Here is a 27,568-nt window from a genome sequence, read left to right as displayed (position 1 = left end):
CATCGTACCCCATCCGTTATTTATTTTTATACACACATTCTTTCTCTCATTCTCCTTTTTCTCCCTCTGTCCCTCTGACTATACCCCTTGCCTATCCTCTGGGTTCCCCCTCCGCCTTGTCTTCCTCCCCTGGCCTCCTGTCCCATGATCCTCTCATATCTCCTTTGCCAATCACCTGTCCAGCTTTTGGCTCCATCCCTCCCCCTCCTGTCTTCTCTTATCATTTCGGATCTCCCCCTCCCTCTACCACTTTCAAATCTCTTACTATCTCTTCTTTCAGTTAGTCCTGACGAAGGGTCTTGGCCTGAACCGTCGACTGTACCTCTTCCTAAAGATGCTGCCTGGCCTGCTGTGTTCACCAGCAGTTTTGATGTGTGTTCATTGCAGTGTATTTTATTTGGTAACATTATGATATCCCTTCAGGTTACTTATGTGCTAATGCTGTTTCAAAGAATATTTTCTGTTCCCCTACCTCTCTGTTTTCTCATCCAGTTTTTCAAACCCCTCATACTCCATCCTTTTTTTTGTCTCTTTTCCATTTTGCCAATCCTTTGCTTACTGATCTCGTTCTTTTCCTTCCAATCTCCTTCTACTCGTCTTCCTTGTGTTCTCCTCATCAATATTTCCCCCATCCTAACCTTCACTCTCTTTTTGGCTTATCCAAAATAATCAAAGATCTAAGTAAATTTATTGTCTAAGTATATATGTCTCACCCTGAGATTCATTTTCTTATGGGTATTAACAGTAAAACAAAGAATTATAATAAAACTACACTCAAAGACTGACAAACAACAAAATGTCCAAAAGGGGCAAACTATACATATACAAATAAATAAATAGATAATACTGTGAACATGAGTTGTAGAGTCCTTGAAAGTGAGTTCATAGGTTGTGTTTCAGTGATCAGTTCAGTATTGCAGTGAGTCAAGTTGTCCATACTTATTGTCCATATTGCAACTTCTACTGTCCTTGTTTGTTCTGGTAGTCATGGATAAGTTTCACAATTGATCCATCAAGGAACCAGAAGAAACTTCTTTACCAAGATAGTGAACAGAATGTGAAATTTGTGGTCCCAGGGGTTACCTTGTTCCCTTAACCTAGACACATGTAAAGTGAGGTTTGATGAATACCTGAACAAGAAGGATATAGTGACAGGATTAGATAAAGTTGAGGGGAAAATCAGAACCCCAGGTGGAGGTCATTTGAGCCAAATGGCTGAATTTGTGCTGTTCAGTTTTGTAAAGGTAATTCTAAAATGGCGGATATTTTGTGAAGTAGGGTGAAGTATTGCCCTTAACCTGCAGCTTGGCCTATTTCCCAAGTAGGACTAAGACAATGAAGCTGTAGGTGTGGCTATCATTTAACCGTATTTGAAAGCATAGCAAAGAAAATAACTGATCAGGTTGTGTATGACTTCATAAGTGCAGGGGAATGTAAGAGTACTTAAAATGAAAGTTCTCTATAAACGTTGTAATATTTCCTTGACTTGTTCTATACTGGTGAAACGAACAATGAAAGAATGCTACAAGATAATGTTCTTTATCTTCTTTCTCTATCCACAGCGCTACATTCAGATTTAGAAAATTTTGAGAGTCCGAAAATATTTATTCTGTTGTCGACAATAATGACATGGGCCCAAACTAAACCTGTTGATCCTGTAAGAAATATTTGTTGTGTTTTGCCTGTTGCCATTTAATTGAATTTCAGATGGTTCCAGATATGGTACAAAGTTAAGAGTCATTGCAGAGGTTCTGATTCACTTGAGATAGAGCTGACATTTAGAGCTTAAACCTAATGGATCATTTGTATCTTGTACCTCTGAGGATTTTGCAGATGTGGGGAATGATTAAACAGTTCATTCACAATTGCAGGATCTAGAGTTCAAGGTGCAGATTGTTTCCTGATAATCCAGCAAATTTGACACTCATTTTAGAATAGGGGTTCCCAAACTGGGGTCCATGGACCCCTTGGTTAATAGTAGGGGTCCATGGCATAAAAAGGGTTGGGAAGCCCTATTATAGAGACACTGACAAATACTATAGACTCAGACCTGGATCAAAAGTTGAGTAAATTTCTGAGACAATTAAAACAATTGTTAGTTGTTAAATAATAGATGCAATTTACATTTTGGTACGGATGATGGTTTTAAAGCAAATTGATAAAATTTCTGCATGAACCAATAGAGAAATAGGGGCATTTGAAGAGTTACAAAATACACATGGACTAAGATGTTAACTGTCCTGTGCTATCACCAGTGGGATCATCAGTTGATTTGCCACCTGTCTTCAGGAGTTTCGGCCCGCTTATGATCAAGACTCCCTCGAGGTGGTGGGCCAGCAGTGCTAAAGCACCACCTCCCACTGGTGAGCATTTGAAGAAATGAGCAGCAAAATAATTTCTTAATATATTGAGTGCCAAATTTGACTTGTGGTGTATTCTCAGTGTTAATGCATGGAAAAAGCCAAATTATTGGATTAAACACTTCCTAACTGACAGCTGCCAAAATGTTAGCAACTATTTCTGCTGCAATTGCATCTTCACGTAATTCACATTGACAAAAAGAAAAGCCACAGCACAGTGCCTGTCAGCTGATGTTTCAAATCTGTCTTCACTCCCTTACAGGAGTGCAAACTTTCACAAAGATTTGTGCTGTTGAAATTTGTGTACATACTGGATCCACATGGAGACACAGAAACAGTATTTTATGAATCAGTTCTTGTGCACAGCCAATTTGACTCCTGTCCCACCAAATTCAGTCAGCACAATGCAGCAGATGGCATATATTACACACATTTTATTGAGGTACAGTGTGGCATGCCACCTAGCAATCACCTGATTTAAACCTAGCCTAATCATGGGACAATTTACAATGATCAGCTAACCTACCAACCAGTATGTCTCTGGCCTGTGGGAGGAAACCAGAGCACCCAAAGGAAAACACTCGGTCACAGGGAGAACGTACAAACTCCTTACATGCAGTGACGGGAATTGAACCCGGGTTGCCTATGCTGAAAAGCGTGTGCTCCCCACTACTCTAGCATGCTGTGCAATAGCAACCTGACACTGTACAGTTGGTAGAACATCATTACCACCACCCCCTGCATCGTACTTATGGATTTTAAAGGGATCTGTATGTTGATCATTGAGTAGAAGCCGGTTGTTTAGGGCAGGGGTCCCCAACCTTTTTTGCACCACGGACCGGTTTAATAATGACAATACTCTTGCGGACCGGCCGACGGGGGTGGGGGGGGTGGGTGTTCAACTTTCAAGTTCAACAGTGCGTGACAGGGAATGAGGAAAGGTGCAGCTGACTCAGATCGTTTCATATCGCCAAATCATATTGTTTCCTCGCGGCCCAGTAGCACACGCTTTGCGGCCCGGTGGTTGGGGACCTCTGGCTTAGGGGAGTCATGATCGAATAGCAGAGCTGACTGTGGGCTGAATGGCCTAATTCTGCTGCTATTTCTGTGGTCAAAGTGATTATAGTGAATGTCCAACAACAATATCTAAGCATGATTTGTTTTATTCCGTCTTTGATTAAATCACTGCGGGGGCCTCCTTAGGAATGAGGGATTTCCATTGAATATCAGGCTTGTCTTGCTCATCGACAGCCCACTCACAAGAAAACATCCATGCAATGAGATCCACGTGAAATGTTAATAGAAGCAAATAACCAGAGAACCCGCTGTCTGGACAACTCCGGAAGCACCTCACCAGATTATGCAGAGAGGTCCTCACATGCAGCACATCAGAGGAGAAAGCAGTTCAGATTCACAAACAGATGGGCTAGATAGGCCAAAGGGCCTTTGTCTGTGCTGTACTTTTCTATGACTCTGTAGCAAAATATAGACAACATTCAGGGGTGGGCTGCTTATTCACAGTAGCACATGGGCGATATTCAAGGGCAATCATATGGAGAGACAAAGTCCAAGGTCAGAGCATTACTCTGGTGCAATCCAGCAACCTGCACTTGTCTGGTAACTGCCAGACTTGAGGCAATGGTGTGTGAGATCACTCTGGAAGGTAGCCCTATTTTTCACACCAGTGGTTAACCCTGTAATGAGGTGAAGCCTCAGATGACAGGCGCTGTGCTGTTTCTTGTCTTATTAATGGCAATTCTTTGCCAATATAGCTGTGTTGCAGGTGCTGTTACTAACTTCTTGGCTGCTGTTATCAATTAGGAGGTGCTTAATCCAGTAATTTTGTCTTTTTTATACATTAGGGTTATCATCACTGAGAGTATAATATGATTCAGATCTTACAGAGGAAGCATCTAATGTTGTAATTAGGAAGGAATTCCTGGATCTTAAGGGTGCCTTTGGATCTGATCTAGTCTCACAATGCAAGTACACCAATTTTGATTGTATTTATGTTGCAAGATGTGTCAGAGGTGAGTGGAAACATAGAGATAATGGTGAAGGCAGGATTGGATTTGCTATGAATCCATTTATCATTGCATATCTCACCATTGAAATCTCTGTATGTATTCACTACATCTCATGTAACAGTTACATTAACTAGTTTTTGTAAAATAATTTAATCATGCTATTTTAATGTACACTCATAGAACAAAAAGTCAACAGCAGTTTTGTTTATCAGGAGGATCCGGAAGCCGCATTCACAGAGGACGATTATCGCAAAAGAAAATGTCATCCAAACTTTAAGGATCACCTCAGCCTTGAGAAACTAGTCATCAAATTTGGGAAGACAGTATGTAACCACAGAAAATGATTACAACTTCTAGAGAAGTAGTTTTGCTGTTGGCAACGGCAAACATACATCGGCATAGATTAAATCCATTAGGGTATTCTGTAGAAATATCTACTCAAAGAGAACCAGGAGCATGGTTTTTGTTGTCAGAGGAAGGATTGGGGCAGATATGCATCTAACGGGAAACCATTCATCATGAATGGAAGGCTGCCCAAGATGGGAGCATCTTCAGGTGGTGGGACACCTTTTCTTCATCTCTCTAGAGATTTCTTTGCTGAAGGTGAAAGTCTAATTGAGTGTTTTAGGACATTGAACAGTACAGCATAGTACAGGCCCTTCAGCCCACAACGTTGTGCCAACCTCCTCTCCTCCAAAGAATAAAACTCTTGGTCACTCAATCTGTCCTCATAAGACATGCTCTTTAATCCAGGAAAAATCTCCTTGGCATCCTCTCTAAATCTTCTACTTCCTTCTTATAATGAAGCAACCAGAACTGAACACAATACTCCAAGTGTGGTCCAACCAGAGTTTTAAGAGTTGCAATGTGCCTTGCAGCTTTTGAGTTCAATCCCCAAATGAAAACCAATACACTATACACCTTCTTAACAATCCTATCAACTTGCACTACATTTATAGATGTGGAGCTCAAGATCCCTATGTTACTTCACACTGTTAAGAATCCTGCTATTAACCCTGTACTCTGCCTTCAAATTTGACCTTCCAAAGTGAATCACTTCACATTTTTTCCTGATTGAATTCCATCTGCCACTTCTCAGCCCAGCTCTGCATCCTATTAATGTCCCATTGTAAGCTACGACAACCTGCACTATCCACAATACCACCAACCTTTTGTCATCTGCAAACTTAGTAACCCAGCCTTCTATTTTCTCACCTAAATAATTTATAAAAGTCAGAAAGAGCAAGGGTCCCAGAAAAGATCCCTGCAGAACACCATTGGTCACCAACCTCTTGGCAGAATATGCTCCATCTGCTACCACCCTCTGCCTTCTGTGGGCAAGCCAATTTTGAATCCATGTTTCCTTGGATCTCTTCTTGACTACCATGGGGAGCCTTGTCAAATGACTTACTAAAATCCATATTCTTCACATCCATTACTCTGTCTTCATCAACTTGTTTTATCATTTACTCACAGAATTCAATCAGCTTCATGAGGCATGACCTGCCATTCACAAAGCCATGTTGACTATCTCGAGTCAGACTATGATTCTCCAAATGCTTGAATTACCTCCAAATAAACCCTGTCACAAAGAACCCTCATTTTAGTTCACAAGTTTGAAATGAATAGTCAGAATATAAATGCTAACATATTATAGATCAAGAGCAAGTTCCATTTCACTATACTTAAATATGCTTTGAGAATTTTTATTTTGAGGAGATTTAGTAGCAACAGGAATTCAGGGAGCAGCACAGTGTGGAAATCAGTAATTCAGATTTAAGGAAGTATTGTGCTGCATTTTGAAGGAACTCAGTAGGTCAGTCAGCATCTATGGAGAGCAATAAAGAGTCAAATTTCAGGAAAAGACCCTTCCTAAGCTATACATGTCTTGTTTAGTAAGGGTGTGTTGTTGGAGGCTGTAGCTCAGGTTGGTAGAGTCACATTAGAGCTCGAATGTCAACCACAGCATGAGGATGATCAAATAATCTTTGTGGATCTCACTGCTCGTACTGGATTTTTAAACGGACCTTGATGCAGGCTATAATAGTTTTAAAGAAGTTTATTATTCATAGCTACTGGTTGGAAAGGTTTGCTTAACATTTTTAAGTAATGGTAACCTGTAACTTGTTTAAATTTATGTATCCATGTGATAATGGCCGCTGCTGTCATTGCCAGTGTTTATTGAACTGAGGAGATTGAGTCAATCAATGTGGTTTCCTTCTCTGGAGGATATTGGTGAAATTGGCATGCTTTTATGACAATCCAGTATTTTGATGTTTTGCTGTAAATGGGACAAGCTGTATTTCAACTTCCAGATTTTATTTATAAAATTTAAATTCCCCACTTGCTGTGGTGGAACTCAATTTCCTGCTTCTGGGAATTTCCTGAACTCTGTTTCCTGGTCCATTGATCATAAGACATAGGAGCAGAATTAGGCCATTCAACCCATTGAGTAGGCTCTGCCATTTCACCATGGCTGATCCATTTCTCTCTTAACTTTATTCTCCTGCGCTCCTGCCTTCTCCCTGAAACCTTTCATGCCCTGACTTATCAAGAACCTAACAACCTCCACCTTAAATGCACCCAGTGACCTGGTCTCCACAGCCACCTTTGGGAATGAATTCCGCAGAATCACCACTCTCTGGCTCAAGAAATTCCTGCTCATCTCTGTTCTAAGTGGACGTACCTCTATTTTGAGGCTTTGCCCTCTGGTTCTAGTCTCCACCACCAAATGAAACATTCCATCCCTATTTAGAAATTAGTTCTATTAGTGCTGTGCAGGTAAAGCTTTTTACTTGCTTAGAAAACATTTTGTATGCATAATTAAGTAAGTAAAACAATCAATCTCTCTTTTGTTTTAGAAAAAACGGAAGTTTTCTACCTATGTTGTTGCTTCTGGAGTCATTTATGGAATGGATGAAAGTGTGTTTCATCTGTTCTTCAAGGTACAGAATATAGAAAGTTTATTTTCTTTCTTACAGTTTTCAGTAAAGCCAAACAACAGCAATAGTTTTTACTGAATGCTATCTTCAAGAACTTGTTGTTGACTTTCGTAAGAATGTAGTTGGCTGAATGACCTTTTGTGTTGTGATCCCAACTGCTCTGTTTATTAGTCATTAATTCTGATGATTTGTCAGAAATGTTCAGTGAATCCTCTTTTCCATCACTCTTTCTTTCTGATAGTGTGTCTACAATTGAGTGATCAAAGGGCATTAGCTGAGGGGGGAATCTAGTGTAATATATCCAGGTTGATGATGAATCAAATCATGGATCTAAGTCCTTCACTAGTGCCACTTGGTCTTAGAACAGAAGCATAGAATCACTTTGAAGATGGTCAAATATGTCACCAGAGATTTTAATTTCATTAGTTTCAAAACACTCCCTTTTGAGTGTCTACAAGTACCAAGATTATCATTTAGCTTTCCATAGTCTTTGCTCTAATTGGATCTTTCTTGTTGACAAATCATATTGTATTTGTATTTTATTTTATTTTATTTAGAGATACAACCCTTTAGCCCAATGAGCTCAGCAACCCACTTATTTAACCCTAGCCTAATCACGAACAATTCACAATGACCAATTAACCTACTGATATCTTTGGATTGTAGCAGGAAACTGGAGGAAGCTCTTGTGGTCACAGGGAGAGCATACAAACTCCTTACAGACAATGCCAGAATTGAACTCCAAATTCCTTCCCACTGTAATAGTATTGTGCTAACCACTATGGTGCCAGTTACTGGTTAATTACTGAAATAAGAACTGCAGAAGCTGATGTCTGGCAAAAATCATTACATAGTTCCACACCCTTGGATATGGTGTTGTTTGTACGAATGGTTGTTACCTTAATTTGCTAAAATTGAAGGCTTATGTCATTGTGCTTAATGCAATGCTATTATTCCCACATTGTCTATTACTTTCTATCGTATATCAGTGTAACAGGATATCCTCATGTGACTTTCTTTATGTGATCAGGAAGCCTGGCATGGGCTGAATCCAACAATACTATGCTTTGGAGATGGAAAAAATGTTGTTCCAACCATTCATGTGAATGACTTAGCTGGGTAAGTGAAGAATAAAAGAAGAAACTACCAATCAAGTAAAGAATATCAGCGACTGTAGTTTTCACTTTGCCTTTAAAGAAGGACAGTTTAGTAAGTTACGACAAGTACAGAAGTTAAATTAGTAAAATTCAGCATTAATTTAAGTTGCATCATTAGTTCAGGTTGGGTGGTGCAGTCTGGGCCTGGCGCGAGTTGCTAGACAGTGTGGTCTAGGCCTGGAGCCTTTCACTGCAGCTGGATCCTAGTGCAAAGTATGATTCCCTGTTTAGACAATTTAAACACTGGCCCAGAAAAGAGGGGAGAGCCAATTTCGCTCACTCTCCATGATCTTCAGTCCTCTCACCAGGCCGCTGGAGCTTTTCGTTGTTCAGTTGTTGGGTTAATTTAAAAGTTGGCCCAGAAAGACTGAAAAGACAGGGTGTCAGTTGGGACGAGAGCTGATTTCACTCGTTCTCCACAATGGTCACTCTACTCTCCATGGTGCTGAGGCTCGGAAGACAGCCCTGGCTGCTGTGCTCTGTGCCCATTAATATGATGAACTGATAAGCAAGGCTTTGGGCCTACTCCGGGCTGCTCTGTGGTTTGGATTTGAGGACTCAGTTTTGATTCAGAATGCTGTTGTTGTTTGCTTCAATTGTTTGCATGACTTTTTTCTTTCTCTTGCACATCAAGTGTTGGCCTTTTTTTAAATTGTTATTCTTTTTTTTCGTTAATTGTGTTCTTTTGGGTTTCTTGCTTTGTGGCTACCTGTGAGTAAGCAAATCTCAAGGTTGTATAATTTATACATTCTTTGATAATAAGTCAATCCTGAATCTATTGGTTATATATATTTAGGGCTGCCAATGATTTGTTCTGAGTTCTCTGAGGACATTACATTGGCAAATTTTCTTTTAACATTTAAAAAATTTTGGTAAATGATTGGAATGCAAAGTTAAGGTAAATTTATTATCAAAGTACGTACTGTACGTGCCACCAATAACAACCTTGAAATTAATGTTCATGCAGGCATTCACAGTAGAACAAAGAAATACAAAAGAATTTATGAAAAACTAAACATAAGTAGGGTTGCCAACTTTCTCACTCCCAAATAAGGGACAAAAGTAGCAGTCAACACGAGACACCTGTGTTTACCCCGAGAAAGACTACCATGACCATGAAGGTTTTGGCTTAATCTTCCCGATTCTGTTAAGAGAAACTACACTGTACATACATTATTTCTACTTTATATAGACTGTGTATTTATCATATCATTCCTGCTTTTACTATATGTTAGTGTTATTTTTGGTTTTATGTGTTATTTGGTATGATTTGGTAGGGTATTTTTTAGGTCTGGGAACGCTCAAAAATTTTTTCCATATAAATTAGTGGTAATTGTTGTTCGCTTTACGCCATTTCGGCTTAGGTTGCGAACGGTTTCATAGGAAGGCTCTACCTTAGCAGGGGAAATATGGGACAACGGCGGTCCCGTATGGGATAAACCAATTTAGCCCAATATATGGGATGTCCCGGCTAATACGGGACAATTGGCAACCCTATGTTCAAGTTCAACAGTGCATGACAGGGAATGAGGAAAGGTGCAGCTGACATATCATTTCCTGGCGGCCCGGTAGCAAATGCTTTGCAGCCTGGTGGTTGGGGACCACTGGTCTAAGACACTATCATAAAATGAGATGTATCATTTTGCCCACCAACATATTTACTACACTGTTCAGTTCCATATACTTAAATGGAAATGGAACTGAATTTCAAGTGAGGTACACATATTTAAAAGTCCATTTAGCACACTCATCTAAGTTTGAGTTTGTTTTTATTTATTGGCAAGACAGCACAGTAACAAGTTCTTCTGGCCCAACTACACCCATGTGACCAATCAACCCACTAACCCATAAGTCTTTGGCATATGGGAGGAAGCTGGAGCACCCAGCGGAAACCCATGCAGACATGGGAGAATGTACAGGCTCCTTACGGGTGGTGACAGAATTGAACCTGAGTGATTGGTAATGTAATCGTGTAACACAAACTTTTATGCTACCATGCTGCCCCGTAATTCTTCCTCATAATCCAGCACTCACTGGATAATGGTCAGGAATGGGGTTTCCCTTGGCAATTTAGCTGGTAGCAATAAGCCATATCGTTGCTTATAGACAAAGAAATTAATTTGAGCTTCACTGGCTTAATTGGCTCAGAAAATGTTCATTCTCAGAAAATTGCTCAATTGTTCAGAGAGCTTGTACTTCTTTCTTTTTATTTCTTTACTTTGAACTTCATTGAGAGGGAAAAATACAATTGTGAGAGTCTCCATCATGTTTTTTAAAGAATACTAATGATCTTCACTAAGTAAACACCTATTTAAGTATGTATCCTTCAATTTACTTGTCTTTAGTGTTTCAGTGATGCCAGAATGTTAATGAGGGATAAACAAATGTCCAAGTCAAAGAACAGAGTGTACATGAAATCACAAAAAGGATTACTCCAAAAAATAGTTAACTTTTGACATAACTTTACCGCAACTGAATACCAAAAGCAATATTATTAACAAAGAGAATTTGTTTTCTCACATACAAGAGCATTCAGAAGAATAAGAGCAAGTTGCTTTTGCCAAACTAACTCTCCAACTGGTCGATGGTTACGCCAGGTTAAAACATTATGGGATACTGTTATATAGTTTTAGCAAAAAATTAGATAATCTTTTTTAACAATGATGAGTTAAACAATGTATTAGATATTGTACATACTGAAAAGTTACTGTCTTGGCATTCAAATGTAGTTGCAAAATATAAAGTTGACAATTAAAATAAAATAGTCATAGTCATAGTCATACTTTTTAATCCCGGGGGAAATTTGTTTCCGTTACAGTTGCACCGTAAATAATAAATAGTAATAGAACCATAAATAGTTAAATAGTATTATGTAAATTATGCCAGTAAATTATGAAATAAGTCCAGGACCAGCCTATTGGCTCAGGGTGTCTGACCCTCCAAGGGAGGAGTTGTAAAGTTTGATGGCCACAGGCAGGAATGACTTCCTATGATGCTCAGTGCTGCATCTCGGTGGAATGAGTCTCTGGCTGAATGTACTCCTGTGCCCACCCAGTACATTATGTAGTGGATGGGAGACATTGACCAAGGTGGCATGCAACTTAGACAGCATTCTCTTTTCAGACACCACCGTGAGAGAGTCCAGTTCCATCCCCACAATATCACTGGCCTTACGAATGAGATTGTTGATTCTGGTGGTGTCTGCCACCCTCAGCCTGCTGCCCCAGCACACAACAGCAAACATGATAGCACTGGCCACCACAGGCTCATAGAACATCCTCAGCATCATCCGGCAGATGTTAAAGGACCTCAGTCTCCTCATGAAATAGAGACAGCTCTGACCCTTCTTGTAGACAGCCTCAGTGTTCTTTGACCAGTCTAGTTTATTGTCAATTCATATCCCCAGGTATTTGTAATCCTCCACCATGTCTACACTGACCCCCTGGATGGAAACAGGGGTCACCGGTACCTTAGCTCTCCTCAGGTCTACCACCAGCTTCTTAGTCTTTTTCACATTAAGCTGCAGATAATTCTGCTCACACCATGTGACAAAGTTTCCTACCGTAGCCCTGTACTCAGCCTCATCTCCCTTGCTGATGCGTCCAACTATGGCAGATTCATCCGAAAGCTTCTGAAGATGACAAGACTCTGTGCAGTAGTTGAAGTCCGAGGTGTAAATGGTGAAGAGAAAGGGAGACAAGACAGTCCCCTGTGGAGCCCCAGTGCTGCTGATCACTCTGTTGGACACACACTGTTGCACGCACACGTACTGTGGTCTGCCAGTCAGGTAATCAAGAATCCATGATACCAGGGAAGCATCCACCTGCATCGCTGTCAGCTTCTTCCCCAGCAGAGCAGGGTGGATGGTGTTGAACACACTGGAGAAGTCAAAAAACATGACCCTCACAGTGCTTGCTGGCTTGTCCAGGTGGGCGTAGACACGGTTCAGCAGGAAGATGATGGCATCCTCAACTCCTAGTCGAGGCTGGTAGGCGAACTGGAGGGGATCTAAGTGTGGCCTGACCATAGGCTGGAGCAGCTCCAGAACAAGTCTCTCCAGGGTCTTCATGATGTGGGAGGTCAATGCCACCTGTCTGTAGTCATTGAGGCCGCTGGGGCGCGGCGTCTTCGGCACAGGGACGTGGCAGGATGTCTTCCACAATACAGGAACCCTCCAGAGCCTGTATTTCTTTCCCTTCATGTCCTTTACCTGTTGTAATGCATACTTCTTGAAGCTTGGTACAGTTTCAAATTCCAGAGCTAAGGAAATAGAACTACAACCTGATATTTACTTTTCAGTTTGAAATGGGCTCCTGCTAGTTTTAATAACATGTGATGCAGGAAATAAGAGGGTGAAGTCATCTTACAGTAAGTATTGCTGAGATGATGCTCCATGCCCAGTGCAAAGCTGTGTTGAATGGAAATGTTAGGCAAGGGATACTAACACTTTGTGTTCTAGCTGAACAGTGGCTTCCACTTATAATATTTCAAGTATGACATTTCCTGCTGGAATCAGAAGCATTGATTCATGTGTTAGATTTGCTGAAAAGTTACATTCTTTTGAACTATGTTTATTTCGTAAGTTATCTCAAACTTCTAGACAAGTTGGAGGTGGAGAACAGATGCTTAGATAGACAAGCCATGGAAGAATAGAGCCCTTGTGCCAGCAGATGGGATTAGTATAGATGGGGAAAATGTTGGGAAGGATGTGATGAGCTGAAGCGCCTGTGTCTATCCTATGTGATTCCATGACTCTGTGATTTTAGAACTGCCTGCTACCTGAACCAGTGACAGCTAAGTTGTAGATCGGACCGTTTAGGAAACCATTTAAGGTTTAAAATGAATGACATATTTTTGGCCTTATCTTGCAGAATTTTACAAAATATAATGGAACATAAACCAAAAACGTACTACATACTTGCGTTGGATGAGTCAAAGCACACATTGAAAGAGTTGGTTAAGGTAAATGCCTAGAGATCGTTGCTCAGAATATTTCCATATGGCTTTTTGACAGTGCGATGTGATCTTATGAAGTAATATAAAATCAAAATCTAAAATACAGATCTTCCAGAGAGGGACCTCTTGACTTGATTTTGATACAGTGCCTATAAAAAGTATTCATCTACCTTGGAAGTTTTCATGTTTTATTGTTTTACAACATTGAATCACAGTGGATTTAATCTGGCTTTTTTGACACTGATCAATAGAAAAGGCTCTTTCATGTCAAAATGAAAACAAATTTCTACAAATAGGTCTAAATTTATCGCAGTTATTAAACACAAAATAATCGATTGCATAATTACTCACCTCCTTCAAGTCAGTTTTTAGTAGATAATGTTTGGCAGCAATTACAGCCATGAACCTGTGTGGATAGTTCTCTATTAGCTTTGCCAATCTGGACACTGCAATTTGTCCCCATTCTTCTTTACAAAAATGCTCAAGCACTGTCAGATGATATGGGGATCGTGGATGAACAGCCATTTTCAAGTCCAGCCACAAATTTTCAATTGGATTGATGTCTGGACTCTGAACTGGCCACTCCACGACACTAACTTTGTTGTTTTTAAGCCATTCCTGTGTAGTTTTGGCTTTATGCTTGGGGTCATTGTCTTACTAGAAAATAAATCTTCCCCCAAGTCACAATTCTCTTGCAGACTGCATCAGGGTTTACTTCAGGATTTCCCTGTGTTTTGCTGCATTCATTTTACCCTCTACCCTCACAAGCCTTCCAGAGCCTGCTGCAGTGAAGCATCCCCACAGCATGATGCAACCACCATGCTTCATGGTACAGATGATGTGTTTTTGATGATGTGCAGTGTTTGGCTTACGTCAAACATAGCATTTAGTTTGATGGCCAAAAAGCTCAATTTTGGTTTCATCAGACCAGAGAAACTTCTTCCAGCTGTCTTCAGAGTCTCCCACATGCCTTCTGGCAACCTCTAGCCGATACTTCATGTGAGTTTTTTTCAACAGTGGCTCTTTCTTTGCCACTCTTCCATGAGGTTGCGACTGGTGAAGCACCTGGGCAACAGTGTGCGCAGTCTCTCTCATCTCAGCCACTGAAGCTTGTAACTCCTCCAGCGATGTCATAGTCTCTTGGTGGCCTCCCTCACTAGTCCCCTTCTTGCACGGTCACTCAGTTTTTGAGGACAGCCTGCTGTAGGCAGATTTACAGCTCTGCCGAATGCTTTCCATTTTTTGTTGATTGACTTAACTGTACTCCAAGGGATATTCAGTGACTTGGATATTGTCTTGTATCCATCTCCTGACTTGTGTTTTTCAATTCATGGAGTTGCTTGGAGTGTTCTTTTGTCTTCGTGGTGTAGTTTTTGCCAGGATACTGACTCACCAGCAGTTGGATCTTGCAGATACAGGTATATTTCTACTACAATCAATAGAAGCACCTTGACTGCACACAGGTCTCCATAAACAGATCTCCATTTAACTAATTCTGTGACTTCTAAAACCAATTGGGTGCACCGGTGATGATTTGGTATGTCATATTAAAGGGGGGAGTGAATACTTATACAATTAATTATTTTGTGTTTTATATTTGTATTTAATTTAGATCACTTTGTAGAGATCTGTTTTCACTTTGACACGAAAAGTCTTTTTCTGTTGATCAGTGTCAAAAAAAAGCTAAATTAAATCCACTGTGATTCAATATTGCAAAACAATAAAACATGAAAAATTTCCAAGGTGGGTGAATACTTTTTATAGGCACTGTATTATGAAGTGTTTAAACGACATCTCCATCCATCTGCACCAAAAGCAAGCTGGGTGAAAATTGCCAATGAACAGCCTTAAACTCATTCACTTTTTTTCTTCAAAGAAATCCTTAGATTTTATTCCTATGTCAACTTCACCTTTCTGTATCAATGGTTTTCTCTGGTGTTTGTTAGGATATGGTAGGGATATTTGGCTAATTTAGATCTCCACTCAAGTCTTTTTTTCTTATGAGAGGTATGGCTTATTTTAGAATCATGGAAAACTGCAACACAAAAACAAGTCCTTTGGCTCATCTAGTCCATTAATCTGCCTAGTCTCATCGAATGCATGGGCCAGAGCCCTCCATACCCTTCCCATCCATGTACCTATCAAAATTTCTGTTAAGTGTTGAAATTGACTCCCACACCAATCACTAGCATTGGCATCTCGATACACGCTCTCACAAACCTCTGAGTGAAGAAGTTCCCCCTCATGTTCCCCTTTAAACATTTCACCTTTCACCCTTAAGCCATGACATATAGTTGTAGTCTCACGCAACCTCAGTGGAAAAAGCCTGTTTGCATTTACCCTTTCTATACCCTTCATAATTTTGGATACCTCTATCAAATCTCCCCTCAATCTTCTACATTCTGGGGAATAAACTCCTAACCTATTCAATCTTTCCCTGTTACTCAGGTAGTCAAGAGCTGGCAATATCCTTGTAAATTTTCCCTGCACTCTTTTAATCTTTTTGACATCTTTCCTGAGGTAGGTTATCAGAACTGGACACAATACTCCAAATTAAGCCTCGCCAATGTCTTATACAATTTCACATAATATTCCAACTCATGTACCCAGTACATTTATGATGAGCAATATGCCAAAAGCTGTCTTTATGATCCGATCTAACTGTGACACCACTTTCAAGGAATTGTGAGTCTGTATTCCCACTGCACTCCTCAGTGCCCTACTGGTCCCCATGTAAGATGTACTCTGGTTGGTCCTCCCAAAGTGCAACACCTCTCACCTGGCTGCATTAAATTCCATCTGCCATTTTTCAGTCATTTTACCAGCTGGTCCAGATCCCACTGCAAACTTTGATAGTCTTCCTCACTGTCCACTACACTCTTCAATCTTGTTGTCATCCACAAATTTGCTTATCCAGTTTACCATATTATCATCCAGATCGTTGATATGGATGACAAACAACAATGGACTCAGCACTGATCAATGTGGAACAGCACTAGTCACAGGCCTCCAAGCAGAGAGACAACATCTACACCCAATCTCTGGCTTCTTATGCAAAGCCAATATCCAATTCAATTTACTACCTCATCTTGAATGCCAAGCAACTGAACCTCCTTGACCAACCTCCCATGTGGGATCTTGTTGAAGTATTTGCTACAGTCCACCTGGACAACATCCACTACCCTACTTTCATCAATTTTCCTGGCAACTTCCTCAAAAAAACTGTATTAAGATTGGTTGGACATGACTTACCATGTACAAAGTCATATTGACAATCCTCAGTCCCTGTCTATTCAAATACTTATACATCTAGCCCCTTAGGATTCCTTCCAATAACTTTCCCACGACTGTTGTCAGGCACACTGGGCAATAATTTCCTGGCTTATTCTTCGAGCCTTTCTTAAGCTACAGAACAACATTATTTATCCTTCAATCCTCTGGCACTTCACCCATCGCTAAGGACGTTTTGAATATCTCTGCTCGGGTCCCTGTAATTTCTGCACTTGCCTCCCACAAGGTCCGAGAGGACATATCATCAGGTCCTGGGGATTTATCCGCACTAATTTGCATCAAGTTAGCAAACACCTCCTCTGCTGTGATCTGTATAGGGTCCATGACCTTGCTACTACATTGCCTAAACTCTGTGTCCATCTCCTGGGTAAACACAGATACAAAAATTCATTTAAGACCTCCCCCCATCTCTTTCAGCTCCACACATGGATTACCACTCTGACCTTCCAGATGACCAATTTTGTCCCTTGCTATCCTCTTGCTCTTAATATATCTGTAGAAAAGCCTCAAGGATTCTCTTTCACCCTATCAGCCAGAGCAACCTCATGCCTTCTTTTAGCACTCCTGATTTCATTAAGTGTTCTCTTGCATTTCTTTTCCTCCTCAAGTACCACATTTGTTCCTGTCTGACTATACCTGTTAGGTACCTCCTTCCTTTTCTTAATCAGGGCCTCAATGTCTCTCAAAAATCAAGGTTTCCTACACCTGTTATCATTGCCTTTTATTTTGATAGGAACATACAAACTCTGTGCTATCAAAATTTTACTTTTGAAGGCACCCCACATACCATGTACACCTTTGCCAGAAAACAACCTATCCTATTCCACACTTGCCAGATCATTTCTGATACCATCAAAGTTGGCAATTTTTATACTTTATTAAAAAATATATTTAATATATAGCTATTTGCCTAAGCATCGCACCCAAAGGCTTAATTTCAAATGACTTAAGATCAAAAGAAAGGAAACTAGTTGGCTGTGTAAATTTGATTCTATAGCTGGGACTAGACCAAACAGAGTTATACATCCTACATGCTTATGAGACTATTGTTCATTACCTGGTTCTGGAGGCCCAGGCTGCTCAGCTTTAAACTTGAAATAGTTTTTCACGTGCTTTGAGCCAGTTTGCACAGTAAATGCTTGAGTGATAAGGAGAACATATTTTATGCAGGGGATTTTATCTGAATGTAATTCTCTACCTTGGAGGGCTGTGGATTTTTCAAGGCTGAGATGGGTATATTTGTGGACACCAAAGGAATTTAGATGGGGATCGGTTTGGAAACTGGGCTTGAAGCACAAAATGAACAATGTCATTATTCAATGGTGCAACAGGCTTAAAAAACCCTAAGGCATTCTATTCCTATGTTCTTAAGTAAAGTGAAATTAGCCCTATGTTGAGAACTAAATTTAATAATCAGAACGTTCTGGTAGTAATAGCAGTTTTAAGAATTTGATCCAATTTAAAACTTTTGGACATCAGTTTCTTGCTTTTAAAAGTGACATTATTCTAGATACTGTGAAAATGCATGTCGGGTGTGTGGGAGATCCATGAAGGAATGTGGTGCATCAAACCTGGGTTATATTTTCACATATTAAGTTATACTGCATGGAAACAGGCCATTCAGCCCAACTTGTCTATGCTGTCATGACTATCTATGCTAACCCCATTTGCCCTTTCTACTTTCATTAAACTTTGGGCAGGGATAGTAAACTAGTCATCACAGAGGGCGGGGTATATTTAAGGGGGAAATTCTAGTTCAGAGTAAAATTTGTTATGCTTGGATGCTAAAGCAGTTGTGCAGCCTTTATAGATGATTCCAACCTATTTCTTGGCTTGTTTTAAGAAATACATTCAAGACCAAGTGAGAGATAATAAATTTGAATTCAGAATGCTGCCTTATGATGAAATGAGAGACTAAAGCACTGTTGGCTCATCGTGTGACGAACAGCCACCATTTTCTGGTTCTTTCAGTAACTTTCAAAGAATAAAAATATATTCTTATCTACAATAGTCCCACAACCTGTAATCCAGATTACCTGATCATTTACTTAATTTCTGTTTATAGTCATAGGGTAATATAGCACAGAAGCAGGCCCTTCTGCCCCACTGGTTCATGGCAGCCACAGCATTTCCCCAGTTTGTCCATTTGGGTGCATTCAGCCCATAACTCTCCAAGCTCCTATCCTCCATGTCCAAATCCCCTCTTAAGTGTTACAGTTGTACCCACTTCAACCACTTTCTCTGGCAGCCCATTCCTCCGCAGCTGCCTGTGGCAAAGAGTTCCACAGATTCATCACTCTCTGGCTAAAGAAATTCCTCCTCATCTCCATTCTGAAAGGACTCCTCTCATTCTCAGGTTGTGTCCTCTGGTCTTTGACACTCCCACCATAGGAAACATCCTCTCCACATCCACTCTATCAAAGCCTGTCACCATTTAATAGCAGGAATATATATGTATTCCTCCTTTATTAATTTAATAAAGGGCTTTGAGAAATTTAAACTTATCTTGCTATACAGATATTTCCTCTTAATTTGCATTACTATATCAATGTAGAAATCACAATAATTTCTTTAGTGCATAATTCTACATTAGACAGTGCCTTCAATGACAAAGCATTTGCAGGATCTAAAAAACATACACGTTAACCTAGAATCTAAAAATATTGTTATAAGAGGCATAGTTGATATTGTGATTATTCTTACAGGCCATCAGTAAACTTGGACCAGGCAAGATCCAGCATGTCCCACAAGAAGATGCCCTGCTGTATAGTGAATTGACAGTAAGCTCTTCTTCTTTGGTTTCCATTGTTTTGATGTTATTCAGCTGAGTATCAAACAAGCAGAGTGCCATTTTCTCACTTGGGACACCAACTTCCAAATGGGAAGGAGTACACCATATGAACACTCAACCTCCAGTGTCACTCTCCCTGTCTGCCTTCAGTAAAATACAAACCTTTTATCCAAGAATAAAGCATCAACACAAAAAGAATTCTGCTAAAGATTAAGGGTCTTGGCTTAAATTGTCGACTGTTTATTCCTCTCCATAGATGCTATGTACCAGTTGAGTTTCTCCAGCATTTTGTGTGTTACTTTGGATTTCCGGCAACTGCAGAATCTCTTTACGCTAATTATTACAATACTTTACAACATTAATAAGTAAAGCAAAATATGGTAATAAATATATTTATGCAACCAGTGCTCTTGAGAGGTTCACCTCATTATGCAATGCTTTCTATGAATTGTGGTTTTCTTTTGAAGCAAGCTTTTATAAGGTTCATTTCTCTTTCAACGGTTTCTCATTAGAGGTGTATGTAGTCAATTTCAGAACTTCCTCCACACAAATGAAATGGTCTTAATTGATGAAACACTGAGAGGAGACTTTTCAGGTGATCAGACCATGTTCACTACTGTAAAGTCTTATTCAGCAGGACATATGCTGTAGGAAATAGACAGAATTTCAATTCAATTACCTTTGCTGACTTGGGTTTCCCCCTAATTTTGGCCATTTTTTTTAGAAACTGGTACTTCTAGTGTATTCCAATCAGATAGCTGTCTGGAGATTATTCCTTTTCCATTTGCCCATTCATCAAAAAGTCAGTTCTTGTTTGGCAATGGGAATGATGCTTTGTACATCATTCAAGTCATTATGGAGACATAACAGACAGCAGATGCTGGAATCTGGAGATATAAAACAAACTTGGAAGAACTCAGCTGCTCAAGCAGTATCTGTGGAGCTCAAGGGATGTTAATGTTTTGGATTGAAACTTTACAGCAGGACTAAGGGTTGTTGAGGGAATCATCAGAATATTGAATTGAAAGGGAGGTCTGAGACAGAGATTAGCAGGTGAAAGTTGGTACAGGTCGACCTTCACTAATCTGACTACCTGTAATCCGGTTCCTTGGATAATCCGACAGTGATTGTGCTTAATGTGATCCTTCTGTAATTCGTCATTTTCACTAATCCGGCACTCCTCAGGTCCCAGTGGTGCCGGATTAGTGAAGGTCGACCTGTAGCAGGTAAGAGGAGCATGATGGTCAAATGAAGCCATTTGCTGGAGGGGGAGAAGAAAGTGTTGAGACAGAGGCTGGTGGGTGAAAGTATAAGAAGAGATACACACAAAACACTGGAGGAACTCAGCAGGTTAGGCAACATCTATGGAAAAGAACAAACAGTCGACGTTTTGGGCTGAGACCATTCTTCAGGACTGAGAAGGAAGGGGAATGATACCTGAATAAAAAAAGGCAGGGGAGGGCAAAGAGGCTCGATGGAAGGTGATAGAAGCCAAGTTGGTGGGAAAGGTCAAGGGCTGGAGAAGAGAGAACCTGATAGGAGAGGAGAGTGGACCATAGGAGAAAGGGAAGGAGGTGGGGACCCAGGGGGAAGAAATAGGCAGGTGAGAAAAAGTTCAGAGTGCAGATAGAGGAAGTGGTGGGGAATTTGTTTACTGGAAGGAGAATTTGATACTCATGCTGCCAGGTTGGAGGGTACCCAGACGGAATATAAGAAGTGGAAAAAAAATCAGGCAGATGGGCCATGTAGGAAAGAAGGGGGCAGAAGGTTGGTGTTGAGTGGAACAACATAATGAAGGGACGATTTGTAGATGGAAACATATGTGAGAGGGGTTAGGAAAGGGATAATAAACCCAGGTAGGTAGATAAGTGGGTGATGGGCAGATGGAACCAGGTTTGGGAGAGTGGTTAGTCTAGGTATGGGGTGAATGGAGGAGAGATGGAAAAGGTGAACAAAGGGAGGGATGCTAGATGGACTGCCGGAAATGAGAAAGAAATGCTGTGGGTGGATTACCTGAAATTGAAAAATTCAGTATTTTTGTACCTTTGGCTTATAAGCAACTCCAGTGAAATATGAAGTGTTGTTCTTCTGGTTTGTGAATGGCAGGGGATGAATGTTGAGGACAGACACATTGGTGTGGGAATGGGGAAAGGCAATTGACACAACTGTCTATATTTAGGAGGGAGATTGAAAATATGGCTGAGTGGTGCCACAACAGCAATCTCTCACTCATCGTCAGAATCTGATTATTGACTTCAGGAGGAGAATACCAGCATTCCATGAGCCAGTCCTTATTAGGGAACAGAGGTGGAGAAGGTCAGCAACTTTAAGTTCCTCAGTGTTATTTTGTTCAGTGGATCTGTCCTGGGCCCAGCACAAAAGTGTAATTATGAAAGAAGCATGGCAGCACCTCTATTTCCTTAGAAGTTTGCAAAAATTCAGCATGACATCTGAAAGTTTGACTAACTTCTATAGATGTGTAGTGGAGAGTATATTGATGGGTTGCATCACCGCGTGGTGTGGAAACACCAATGCCCTTGAATGGAAAATCCTACAAAAAGTAGTGGATATGGCCCACATTGGACATTGGATATGGATATGGACATTGTGGCTATAGCATTCCTCACCATTGAGCACATCTACACAGAGTGCCATCACAGGAAGGCAGAATCCATCGTAAAGGGCCCCCACCACCCAAGCCATCAGGAAGAAGGTTCAAAAACCTCAGAACCCGCACCACCAGGTTCAGGAATAGTTATTACCGCTCAACCATCAAGCTGTTGAACCAGAGGAGATAACTTCACGCGCCATATCACTGAACTGTTCCCACAACCTATGGACTCACTTTCAACAACTCTTCATCTTGTGTTCTCAATATATGTTGCTTATTTATCTATCTATCTATCTATCTATCTATTTATTTATTTATTTATTTATTTATTATTTTTCCTCTCTTTTTTATTTGCACGGTTTGTAGTCTTTTGCATGTTGGTTATTTGTCCATCCTGTTGGGTGCAGTCTCTCATTGATTCTGTTGCGTTTCTCAGATTTACTGTGTATGTCTGCAAGTAAACAAATGCCAGGGTTGTATATGGTGATGTATATATACTTTGATATTAAATTTACTTTGAACTTTGAAATGGAAGCTTAGGAAGGCTGTTGAGGACAGACCAGAGGTGCTCCAGAAGATGGTTGCTTGGTCTGTGCATTGTCTCACTAATGTAGATCTTGTCGTTATTGCCCTGGACAAGGCTCACTCAAGCTCTTGAGTGCACTCCAAAGTTGGTAACTTGGGTAAGTAGCAGTTTAGCATTGGCACATAACAATAAAGTGTTCTCATACTCTGCATTTACAACCTGCGGCAGTGATGGCCATTACACGTATGTGTTGTGAACTCAGTGTTGATCAGTAAAGAATTCTCTGCTGCATTATAGTAGTGGTGAATTAAGTCATTCATGCCAGTTCAGGAGCCTGATAGTTGTTCCTGAATCTGGTGGTATGGGACCTATGGCTTCTGTACCTCCTGCTCAATGAAAGTAGTGAGAAGAAGCTTCTTTGAGGACCGTCACCTTGTCCTGGTGGAGAGGCTCGTGAGTTCCTGCGATCCGGAGAGTGATGCCATTTGGAGTTTAGCCATCTGGCGTTTAGCTCCTGATAGGGTCACCCATGGCAGTAAAGTCAACAGGGAGGTTCCAGGCAAAGAACAAGCCAACCAAGAACTCAACGGTGGAGCTAGCGGAGGATGATGACACATCACAATGGCAGTGAAGACAGAGGAAAGCAGCAACAGTGAAGGGTCTCCAGTCATTTTGCATTCCGTGTCACTAGACACTGACCCCAATCTATCTGGTGGCTGCCCATGCTTCAGCCTCCCCACATTAAACAAAGTCACGTACAGGTATTCCCCTTTAAGGGAATCTACTAACAACTACATAAGAGAGCATCATACTCAACCTGAGTGATGGCACTACTAGTGCATCCTACTAGCATGCCCTGGATGATGGATACTGCTTTGCTGTGGCAGTGCCCCTTGTAAATGTATTCAAATTGGCTTAAATCATTTGGTTCTTGTGCCAGAGTAGTGTATGTGGATATAGTTATGAACTTTCCCAGGAAAGTACTCCATGTCAGCTGTTGTTTATAGACAGCTACAGGTGCCACTTCTTTTAAAAGAGTTGTGACTCAGCTGCTTTAATAATGTTTCATTTCATTAAACAGAAGAATATTCAGTCTAAAAATAAGTGGTTTTATATGGCCAGTGCATACCATGTCTTGCTCCTAGCACCCAGCTCCCAACAATGCCAATGTTGCTCATATGTGATAACCAAAATAAAAGCAAACTGTTTGTTCTCAAATATTGTTGTTGTTGAGAGTACCTTTTTCTGTAATATTCAAATTGTCAGATCTTATTTGATTGACTTGTGTTTCTTTCCAAAAGATGATTTTGTTCCATTGAACTTTAGATTCTTGGCATGCTGCACCGGGTTGATTAGAAACCACCAGTGGGAAGGGACTGGGCTGCAAACAGTGTGGGAGGGAGGAGAGCAAGAAGGTGAAAATGCTGGAATGAAAATGTAGGCTGAAATTAGGAAATGAAGCTGAAGAAAATGTTCAGGGAGATTCAGAGAAAAATTAGAGTCCTACACAAGTTACACTAGTTTGAGGTTATTGGAAGAGAAGGCTTGGAACAGGAATTTCTGCCAAGCATGTAGTGTACATTGATTGGGGAGGAAATGAAGAGGAAGCATCATATTCTATACAGTTATTTCAAGTAATATGCATTACAAATGCTCACACAAAATGCTGGAGCATCTGTGGAGGGAAATGAACAGTCAACGTTTTGGGCTGAGACCCTTCAACAGGACTGGAAAGGACAGGAGCAGATTTCAGAATGAGAAGTTGGAGGGAGGGGAGGCAGTACAAGCTGGCTAATGATAAGTAAACGCAAACACGAGGAATTCTGCAGATGCTGGAATTTCAAGCAACACACATCAAAGTTGCTGGTGAACACAACAGGCCAGGCAGCATCTCTAGGAAGAGGTACAGTCGACGTTTCGGGCCGAGACCCTTCATCAGGGCTGAGAGATGCTGCCTGGCCTGCAGCGTTCACCAGCAACTTTGAAATGATAAGTAAAATCAGGCTTGTGTGGAAGAAGCTGTTCTTGAGTCTAGTCATCTGGGCTTGTCAAGCTCCTGTAACTTTTCCCAAAGGTAGAAGAGAAAAAAAGTGAATGGCCAGAGTAGCGGGCAGCCTTGACGATATTATTAAGCTTCTTGAAACAACTCAGCATGAAGAGGACTGCATAAAGGGATGCTTCAGGTTTAAGGCACACCATGAACTGTTTACTTGATTAAATCTTACCTTTCAGAATATCAAGTTTCAATGTTTGAACTTGCTTTCTATTTTAACAGCAATCAGACTATGATCACCTGCTGGTGAACCTGACAATGGAGGCTTTCTTCATCAAGGAAAACTTCAATATCCGCTGGGTCGCTGAAGCTGGCATTGTAGAAAACATCCAGAACCTTTTCCAAGAATTCAAGCAATCTCGTGGACTCGTGGTACAGCTGTTAATTATTTCAATAACTGATAATTTCTTGTAGAAATATCATTTTCTATTCCTTTACATAGAGACAGAATGAACCAAGAGGTGAGCATGGGATTGTGGACCTTTGGAGTGTTCATTCCTCCACCCCCGCCCCCACCCCCCCCCCCGCCATAGTTGACAGTGCAAATTTACTTTTACTTTACAGTAAAGCTCTGTTAATCTGACATGCTCAGTACTTCGGAGGTGCTGAATTAACGGATTTTCCAGATAATTAGATGTTCTACTCAAACATGCTTTAATTCACCTCTTTTTTGATATTATACATTGGAATAATACAAGTTACAGGGCATACCGTGTTTGAAGGGAATGCAGGGTAACAATAGCCCAAATAGGTTTCACAGGAGCAAGAGAAATAGAAACAGATTTCAATGCTCCTACGAGTTAAATGGAGCCTGGGGAACGGGGCTCCAGTGAATTAAAGGGAACATGAGAACTGGGGCCCTGGTTAGTCATTGGAATTGCAGGAACCAGTCCATAGGAGAGATTGTGAGAACTGGGGCTCTAGCGTAGCGAAGGGAGTGTGCCAACAAGTGCTTGATCTGTTACAAAGGCTACGGCAATAAATATCTGGTGATCCAGAAGCTAAACCATCAGGATTTCCAAACAATGAGATAGTGGATTATTGGATTTTTTTCTGTACATATTGAACATTGGAAGAACATTTAACAGTCTTTCTCCCTCCCATTTTACCATGCCATGTTTTGAAGACCCCATCCAGACTGTGCTGTTGTGGGTTTGCTTTATTATTATCTTGCCCAAAGACCTTTATTCATGAGGTGAGCCAAATTGAGAGCTCCACATAGATCCCAAGTGTCGCTAGCTTGATCTTCAGAGTAACTCAAACCATATTTAACTTCGTATTTCTGGTTTACCCTGTTTGAATATTGTGTAACTGAAGGTTTGAAAAGGTTAGGATTAGTGTTTGTCTTCTTGTTAGATAACCTCAAATTTGAACATCAGTAGCATGTCATACACCACCCTGCCTTGGAAATTTATTGCTATTCCTTCATACTCAAAGATCCTAAAGCAATACAGTGGAGCTATCTATCTGTCCATTTATCCATCGATCTACCATGGTAACAAGGGCCTTCTAGCCCAACAAGCCCACATTGTCCAGTGTGACCAATTAATCTACTAACCCATATGTCTTTGGAATCTGGGAGGAAACCAGAGCACCTGGAGGGAGTCCACGTGATCATAGGGAGAATGTACCCACTCCTTACCGACAACGATGGGAATTGAACCTGGATCGCTGGGGCTGGAATAGCATTACTCTAACTGTTTCGCTAAAGATCTACAAAAAGATTGCTCACCGCCATATTCTCAAGGGCAAATTGGGATGGACAATAAACACTGGCCTTCCTTGGTATTCCCAAGCTCCAGAAAAATGGATAATTTAAAAAAATCCAAGAAGGCTACACTAGCCCTACAAAGAAACAATAACCTTCCCTGCCCTTAATGGTATCCTCCTGCCTTTCCTTCCAACTAGGCCCACTTGAAATGCCCCTCACTCTCCACACTCCACCCCACCCCGAGGACCTCTACTCACATTTTCCATGCTAGGGGCTGGGAGCTGTCTCCTTCATTTCCTGCTGCAACTATGGTTGTTTTTGATTCCATCCAAAAGATTAATGATATTTTGCTGAAAACCATGTGGAATATTTTGTAGTTTTGACAAATGAATTACTTTATTTTTCACAGCCATTAAAAATTGTCATTTTTGGACCACCAGCTGTGGGGAAAAGCTCAGTGGCGGAGAAGTTGGCCAAGCACTACAAGCTGCACCACATCAAAATAAAAGATGTCATTACAGAGGCTATAGCAGATCTGGTACGTTTACACCAACTGAGCATGAAAGAAGTCACAAAGAAGGAAAGGCCACTTGAACTGCCCGAGCCTTCTCCAGTCCTCAAATCTGATCTTCCAATCCCAGTAATTCTTCTTCTTCTGTCCAGTAATTCTCCTTCTTCTGTCCAGCTAGGCAGGTTATTCCAGAGCCAAGTAAAAAATTTTATTCTTGAACTAGATTTAAAACGTACTGATTTCTGATTATCTCTTCAGTTTTCCTGGTTACTTTGAGGTGCTTTTAAATATTTACAGTTGTATTTAAAACTTCATGTGCTGCTATGTGATCCAATTTAATAATTGTCTAAGTTTATAAAGAATAAGTTTCTCCAGTGTTTCCCAATAGTGTGTTCTCTTCCACTCGGGGATCAGTGTTATGGTCCTTCAGTCAGGTACCTTTATGAAGACTTCACTGCTTTGCATTTTTTTCCTGTGACTCATTTAGTTGCACTTATGCCTCTTGTATCAGTAGATTCTGGGTTCAAATCCCACTCCAGAGTTTTGAGCGTGAAAATCTTATCTGACATTCCACTGAAGTAATGTCAGAAGCATTGGCTTTCAGATGAGATGCCAACCTTTTTTTTCTAAGT

The 27,568-nt window shown here is 40.7% G+C and overlaps 1 protein-coding gene across 4 annotated transcripts in view; it reads left to right on the top strand.

Moving 5' to 3' along the window:
• ak7b (adenylate kinase 7b) overlaps positions 1-27,568 on the top strand; it is a 73,112-nt gene that overhangs the window by 8,887 nt on the left and 36,657 nt on the right. For all 4 annotated transcript variants that reach the window (XM_072273479.1, XM_072273505.1, XM_072273496.1 and 1 more), the window contains exons 4-11: positions 1,563-1,657; positions 4,600-4,710; positions 7,249-7,332; positions 8,360-8,448; positions 13,358-13,448; positions 19,439-19,513; positions 24,937-25,086; positions 26,835-26,963. In XM_072273479.1, coding sequence (XP_072129580.1) covers positions 1,563-1,657; positions 4,600-4,710; positions 7,249-7,332; positions 8,360-8,448; positions 13,358-13,448; positions 19,439-19,513; positions 24,937-25,086; positions 26,835-26,963 — 824 coding nt within the window. The remainder of the gene's footprint in view (positions 1-1,562; positions 1,658-4,599; positions 4,711-7,248; positions 7,333-8,359; positions 8,449-13,357; positions 13,449-19,438; positions 19,514-24,936; positions 25,087-26,834; positions 26,964-27,568) is intronic.

This window comes from Mobula birostris, chromosome 1, assembly GCF_030028105.1.
Source record: "Mobula birostris isolate sMobBir1 chromosome 1, sMobBir1.hap1, whole genome shotgun sequence".
NCBI classification, from domain to species: Eukaryota; Metazoa; Chordata; class Chondrichthyes; order Myliobatiformes; family Myliobatidae; genus Mobula; species Mobula birostris.
Note: the sequence above shows the minus strand (reverse complement) of the source record. Positions and strands in the feature narration are given on the sequence as shown.